The 7378-nt window shown below is 40.9% G+C and overlaps 1 protein-coding gene across 1 annotated transcript; it reads left to right on the forward strand.

The window, feature by feature from the left end:
- The first annotated feature begins 1414 nt into the window (after positions 1–1414).
- Positions 1415–2368, forward strand: LOC150063724 (olfactory receptor-like protein OLF3). The gene has a single exon (XM_090332255.1). It carries the CDS (start codon positions 1415–1417, stop codon positions 2366–2368), a length of 954 nt encoding a protein of 317 aa, XP_090188381.1.
- The last annotated feature ends 5010 nt before the right edge of the window (positions 2369–7378 follow it).

The following is a 7378-nucleotide window of genomic DNA, read 5'->3' on the forward strand; positions in this document are numbered from 1 at the left end:
TCTTTGTATAATAGATTTATACATTTTACCAAGATGAGTCTAGTGGATATATTGAAGATAATTGATTTTTTCTTATTCTTTGATGTTTGATATGATTTCAGGGTCTCAGGCTTGCCATACAGCTTCCCTATTATTTTATCCATGTCTCCAACCAAATATACTGGAAATAACTTTATTTAGCCAGTCCTGGGGCTTGAACTCAGGGCCTGAGCACTGTCCTTGGGCTTTCTTTAGGCGAGTGCTCTACCCCTTGAGCCACAGCACCACTTCCAGCTTTTTCTGTTTATGTGGTACAGGGCTTTGTGCTTACTAGGCAAGCATTCTACCACTAGGCCACACTCCTGGTCCTGAGTGGAAATATTTTTTTGGGTTAAGGAATATTTATTTTCACAAGTACAAAGTAAATGGATGACATTGTAGACATATTTTCATGACATCTTCATAGTGCAAAGAATAAGATCACTGAATTAAAATTTACATTTTACCTTAAATATTCGAAACCCTGTCCATGTCTACTGTGGCAATTTGGTCTTGCTTGATATATATTTCTTCTCCAGTTAAGTGGTCAGCAGCCAGCTTCTTAATTTTTTCCTCTTCATCCACATTTCGTGATCTTGCTGTCTAATTCCTTACATTCCAGATATTTCAACAGATTTTTTTTTTTTTTGCCAGTCCTGGGCTTGAGCTCACAGCCTGAGCACTGTCCTTGGACTTTCTCAAGGCTACCACTTGAGCCTCAGTACCATTTCCGGCTTTTTTTCCTATGTATGTGGTACCGAGGAATCGAACCCGGGTTTTTCTGCATGCTAGGCAAGCACTCTACCACTAGGCCAAACTCCCTGCCCTCAACAGATTTTTAATACACTTCCAGGATAAGGGAGATTTCTTGCTCATTCTTTGCCTGACATCTTGGTTTGTGTTCATTTTGCTAAATAATAAGTATAGTCCAACAATGCCTACAAGTTCAGCTACTAAAACTCTTTTAACGATTTTTCTTGCTGTTGGTTCCATGGTACAGGCTGTCTGGAGGTGCTTGCTGGAAACAATTCTTAACTATAAAACTATGTATTACGTTGAGTACAGTTCACCTACAATTATCATGCGATTTTTTTTCTCCTTTTCCCTGAATCCTGAGGTAAGTTCATACATAGCAGTTTTCCTTAAATGCTGATGCTTTATCTCCAAACCATAAAGATATTTCTGTGACACAAAGCATGACTTCATGGGCAGACGGGCTGGTCATTCTGTCACAGGAATTCAATGCATGTTGGGACAAAGCATATCATCTAGGTTAACACATCCCTCGAAGACAGCTAAGGCACGCTCACCCAGATGTGCTAAAAGTACTGTTTTTTTTATGGTTCTTGAGTATCTTGTGTTCTTTCCCACTTTCACTGCAGATGAAAATGTTTTGATGGGAAGAGCTAACGAGACGCGGGTGAGTGGGTTTATCCTCCTTGGCCTCTCCAGGGACTGGGACACCCAGGTCTCCCTCTTCGTCCTGTTCCTGGCCATGTACACGGTGACCGTGCTGGGGAATGTTCTCATTGTCCTTCTGATCAGACTGGACAGCCGCCTGCACACTCCCATGTACTTCTTTCTCACCAACCTCTCCCTGGTGGATGTGTCCTATGCCACAAGCATAGTTCCTCAGCTTCTAGCTCATTTCCTGGCAGAACACAAGGTGATTCCATTCCTGAGCTGTGCAGCCCAGTTGTTTTTCTCTCTGGCCTTGGGTGGCATTGAGTTTGTTCTCCTGGCAGTGATGGCTTATGATCGCTATGTGGCTGTGTGTGAACCCCTGAGATACCCTGTTATCATGAGCGAAGGATGGTGTGCTAAGCTGGCAATCTCATCCTGGGTCAGTGGCTCCATCAACTCTCTCATGCAGACAGCCATCACCTTTCAGCTTCCCATGTGTACAAACAAGTATATTGATCACATATCCTGTGAACTGCTAGCTGTGGTCAGGCTGGCCTGCGTGGATACCTCCACCAATGAGGTTGCCATCATGGTTTCCAGCATCGTCCTTCTGATGACACCCTTCTTCCTGGTTCTGTTGTCCTACATCCGCATCATCTCCACCATCCTGAAGATCCAGTCCACAGAGGGCAGGCGGAAAGCCTTCCACACCTGTGCCTCTCACCTCACGGTGGTTGCCCTGTGCTATGGAATGGCCATTTTCACTTACATCCAGCCCCACTCCAGCCCCTCTGTCCTTCAGGAGAAGTTGATCTCTCTCTTCTATGCCATTTTGACACCCATGCTGAACCCCATGATTTATAGTCTAAGGAATAAGGAGGTAAAGGGGGCCTGGCAGAAACTCTTAGGACAGTTCGCTGGAGTCACATCAAAATTGTCAGTCTGATGACTCATGAGCATCATTTGGCAAAATGAACCATGCCTGTGAGCTCACCATCCAATTCCTAAATGACACACGTGAGTTGCGTTTCCCGGGCAACCAGGAAGGTGATGGCATAACATGTACTGGTGATGTTCTGTGGTTGACTCAGTAGTTGTGTAGGGGTGTCGCATGTGGGTAAGTTTTTATGTCTCAGAAGCATTTCCACTGGAGTTAGCACTATGGTTATGAAACTTCACACCTTACTCCATTCCTGGCACCTGACAATAACTGAAAAATATCTACTGTCACTTTCAATGTGTCAAATTATAATCCATGGGCCTACGGCTTGTCCTTACCTCATGCCATTTGTACATAAGATACATTTATAATTAAGATCATGTTTCCAATGGAAACAAGACGCAATGTCATATTTGGAGATTTCCTTTAGCTTCCATTTAATTTTATGGTCACAGTGATGTACAGAGGGGTTACCCTTACATATACATAAGATAGTGAGTACATGTCTTGTTGGACATTGTTATCCCCTCCCATGTTTTCTCCCACTTTCCCTCCCTGTGACTCCCCCAAGTTGCAGAGTTCATTTTCAGCATACTGTCTTGTGAGTATCGCTGTCACATTGGTTCTCCCTTTGTCCTTTGTCTCACCATTTGTTCCCCTCTCCTTTCCTAATTCAAATAAACGTATATACAGTATACCAGGTACCAACATCAGATTCAGTGACAACAGGGAATAAACCATGGGGGGAAGACAACAACAACAAAAAGAAATAACTTCATGATGTACATTCAAATCAGCAACCACAAAGAAAAACCTCTTGTTTCCATATCCTGGAGCTCATTTTGCTTATCATCCTCTTATGGTCATGAATAGCTACTGAGCAATTGTGGTCTTCTGCTAGGAAAATCCGACACATATACTGATCCTTACAAATGAGGGCAACTATGGGGTCTATGTTTCTTTGGGTCTGGCTTACTTTCCTTAATATGATTGTATTCCAAATCTTTCCATTGCCTTAAAAATGTAATGATGTCATTCTTTCTGATGGCAACATGGCATTCCATTGTGTATAAATACCACATCTTCTTGATCCATTCCTCTACTGAGGGGCATCTGGGTAGGTTCCATATCTTAGCTATGGTAAATGATGCTGCAATACACATGGTTGTGCTGGTAGTTTTAGAATGACCTTGTTTGTGGACATTTGGGTAAATGTCCAGAAGTGAGATTGCTGGGTCATACAGGAGCTCTCTGTTTAGTCTTTTAAATCACCTCCGTACTTGAAGATTTTCTTAAAATAAGATGTGGTCTGTGTAGTCACTTCCAGCAAATGGGTGAGTGGACATTTTGAGGTGTCTGTTGTCAAGACAGGTTACATTTTTTGGTGAAGACCTACTAAATGAAGTATAGTGGTTTTATTTAGTACTCAAGAAAGATTGAAGGTCTTGTTTGATTGCAACAGAGATATAGCCAAAGACAGCTTGCATACATGGCTAACATCAGCCAAGACACTAAGTGAACCAGCACTAATTGACAACATTCTCACAACATTCTTTTTAGGAGCAGGGATTATAGACATGGGTCATTGACACTTGGCTTTAAAAAAATGAGAAAAAAATTAAAGTGGGTCTTAAAATTGAGATATGTAAGCCAACTGAGCTAAAATTCTTCCTCCCTGCCAGTTTTCATCTTAATCATTTCTTCCATCTTCCCTTACAAACACAAGTTTTCAGAGATCAGGGCTTGAGTGTGGCTTCAATCTTTTGAAAAATCCTAAATAATGCACAAGGAAAGAAAAGGAATAACTGAACAAGGGTATAAAATAACTGAAATAAGGGTATAAAAAGTATATAATTACAACGGATCTTCTCCCTTCCTCCAAGTACTTGTCTATTTATCTGTAAATGCTTATAAATCTCACAGAAGTCCATTACATTCTTTAAATACAGAGTTTCATACTCATGCGCCCAAGGAGATATAAATGAAGAGGATATTGCATTTGTTAGTATAGATCCAGTGACTTGACCAGGCCCAGTCATTGTTCTTTAGATTGAGAAACTTCCTACTGTAGAAAAGCATCCTAGAGGAGCACAGCAATGGGTCCGGTGATTCTCTTTAGAATGACCTAAGGCTTTGGAGGAGTTCCTCAGGGGGAGAAAAGCATCATGGTATCCCTGCCTTTGAGATTTGAGAGTCATAACAGCAATTAACACTCCAGCACAAGGTCCTAAGAGTATCTGCTAGCTCCAAGTGACAGTTTAGCCACCAGCACACGTGATTATGTCTGTGCTTCAGCCCACTTGGGAATAGTGACACACTTCTTCCCAAGAGTTTTTCTAAACCATTCCTGGGTGACTTCGTTTCACAGAGCTTGTGCGGCCCAAGTGCTCCATTCTACCATCCATGTTTCTGTTGGTGGGGAGCATGCTTGATAATACAATCTGAGATGTAAGGGACATGAAGCCATTTGAGAAGTCCTGAGCAAGATCTCAGCAGAGGGTTCTTGTGAACTGAGCGTATGCAGAAGAAATATTCCTAGTCAGCTGATTTTTTGGCACTTTGGATCAGAGACATGAGCTACAAATGCTGAAATACCATCACCCTAAGCATTCCAGAAAAGCAGTAAGATCATCTGTCTTTTAGTAGCTGGAGTCTTAGGCAGATTTGTAACGTATGAGCTTGTCAATTTAGTACTTTAGTACTGGCAGAGAAAGGAGTGAGACAGGGATTTAGAAAAGAGAATTGCAGTTACAACTGTAACTGCATATTTATAGAAATGTGGTGAGTGAATTGAAATATGCTGAATGAATTCTGCATCACATTTGTGGGTGATAAGTAGAGGGGAAACTGAGGTTAATTGACATATCTAGCAGTATATTTCCAGCAAAGAAAAATTGTCAATTACTTAAAAAAATCTTCATATCTAAGTTATTTTCTTGGGAGTATATATTCAATTAAATTTTCTTTCTTCTCAGTAAAACAGTTGAAATGTAACGTGACTAAACTGTCACTTGTGAGGCATTCAGATTAAAAACTAGGAAGAGATTAGGATCTTCAGAATCTCATGTCAGATGGTTTCAATTGAAACTCTAGTAATACATTATGAAAATGTATTAAAGCAAAGAAACCGTAAAACAATACCAGTTCCAAGGAGAAAGAATGAGAAGTTGCACCATGAGCCATGACAAAATAATCTACAAAAGGAAAATTTCAAAAGTATTAATGTTTGAGACATTGATTCCTTAATATTTGACCTCAAATGATGTGAAGGTCAGGACAACTACTAGATCTGAAGAGAAAGAAGACAAAAGTCCATAAAGAGCTGCTAGTTGTCTTTTGCCCATGTGGACTGGTTGTTGATATGCCACCATGTATGTGAACCTGGGGTTCTCCAGACCCAGGGGGAGGATGATGGAAATCCTTTTACCCATCTTGGATGCCATCTGTGTGTGCAACAATCCACTATGTGGACACAGATCAGATGAACCTTTCTTGAAAGGATAGAATAATTTACAGACAGCTCTGTCACATGCAGGTATGGCTCTGACTTATTTTGACCATCAGGAAAGGAATATATGTAGTTTGAGCATCTTCTCTTCTTGTGTTGGGCTTCAGTATCGAGGAGAGTATTGATCCCAGCTGAGATGGTAGCCGAGTCCCCTCAGGAGGCCAAACATGATAAAGACTCAACAGAGTGGTGCAGAAGGGAATTCACAAACTCACTTCCTCAGGATTTTTTTTGGGGGGGTGGTGGTGGTGGGCAATGTATCCTTTAAGTACAGGGCATCCCCTGCGTAATGCTGCAATGCAGCATCTCCGTAGCCTGGGGAATGTGCTCCATCTTGTGACATATGGGGAAGATTGAAGGGATCCATTTGTGCACTCTTGTCATTTGAATAATGGACATGATCTTTTTTTAAATATCTGGAGAAGTTGAGGAACAGAGGCATCCTTTTGTACTGCAAATACCTGCTGGGTTTCACTCACTAATATATGGGGTGAAGAGTAAACATAATTTGTTGTCCCAGCCAACCAACAGATGAAGAAAATAATTTCAGGTAGCTGTAAAAGTACAATGCCACTTACTGCTGTAGGAAATAAAATGTGACAGTGAGTGCTACAAAGAGAAGTGATAACTAAGTACCATGCCTTGGGTACTTCCTTGAAAAGGTAAGTTAAGTTTTCCAATAGAATACCAAGGGAAAGCAAGTGCAATTAAATATGGTGAATTCATAACTCAAACAGTAGCATTAGAAGATATCAGAATGTGATAGTGCTGTGTTTTTAGGACTAGTGGAGTGACAGCTTCTCTCCTTGTTTGGCCCAGTGATCCACTGGCTATGTCTCATCTTTTATTCTTAATGAGAAATTATTCATATGTACATCGAGGTCTTGTTTCTACTTAGGGCAAGGATAGAAGAGCATGCAGTTAAGATAAAAGGTATTCTATGTTGACATACGAATATATACAATAATGGTAATTGAAATGGACTCCAAGATATGGAAAAAAGGCTTCTGGATTCAACTAAGTAATCCATAGCTAATTTTTGACCCTCAGAACTTGTGGAATAATACTTGTATATTGTTTTAAGCTGCTTTTGGTATAATTTGGTATGCAGTAATAAATAGCTAATGTAATCTATTCCAGAAATATCACATTGGACACAAAATGCACTTACACTTTTAATTAAATAGAAATTTATCTATTCATTAAAAAAAAAAGAGGCTTCTGTTTTTGTTGCTGTTTTTTTTTGCCAGTCCTGGGCTTGAGCTCAGGGCCTGAGCACTGTCCTTGGACTTTCTCAAGGCTAGAGCTCTACCACTTGAGTCTCAGCACCACTTCTGGCTTTTTCTATGTATGTGGTACCGAGGAATCGAACCTGGGTCTTCATGCATGCTAGGCAAGCACTCAACCACTAGGCCAAACTCCCAGCCATTTGTTGCTGTTTTTAACATACTGTATCAAGTTCATTCTGGCCCCTGCTCCAGCTTGGTTAATCCATGGTAATCACTGTT

This window comes from Megascapheus bottae, chromosome 5, assembly GCF_031878675.1.
Source record: "Megascapheus bottae isolate mThoBot1 chromosome 5, mThoBot2.hap1, whole genome shotgun sequence".
In the NCBI taxonomy this organism is placed as follows: Eukaryota; Metazoa; Chordata; class Mammalia; order Rodentia; family Geomyidae; genus Megascapheus; species Megascapheus bottae.

What these genes read in the sequence shown, in the direction of transcription:
- LOC150063724 (XM_090332255.1), top strand. Translation starts at nt 1,415, where the DNA reads ATGGGAAGAGCTAACGAGACGCGGGTGAGTGGGTTTATCCTCCTTGGC.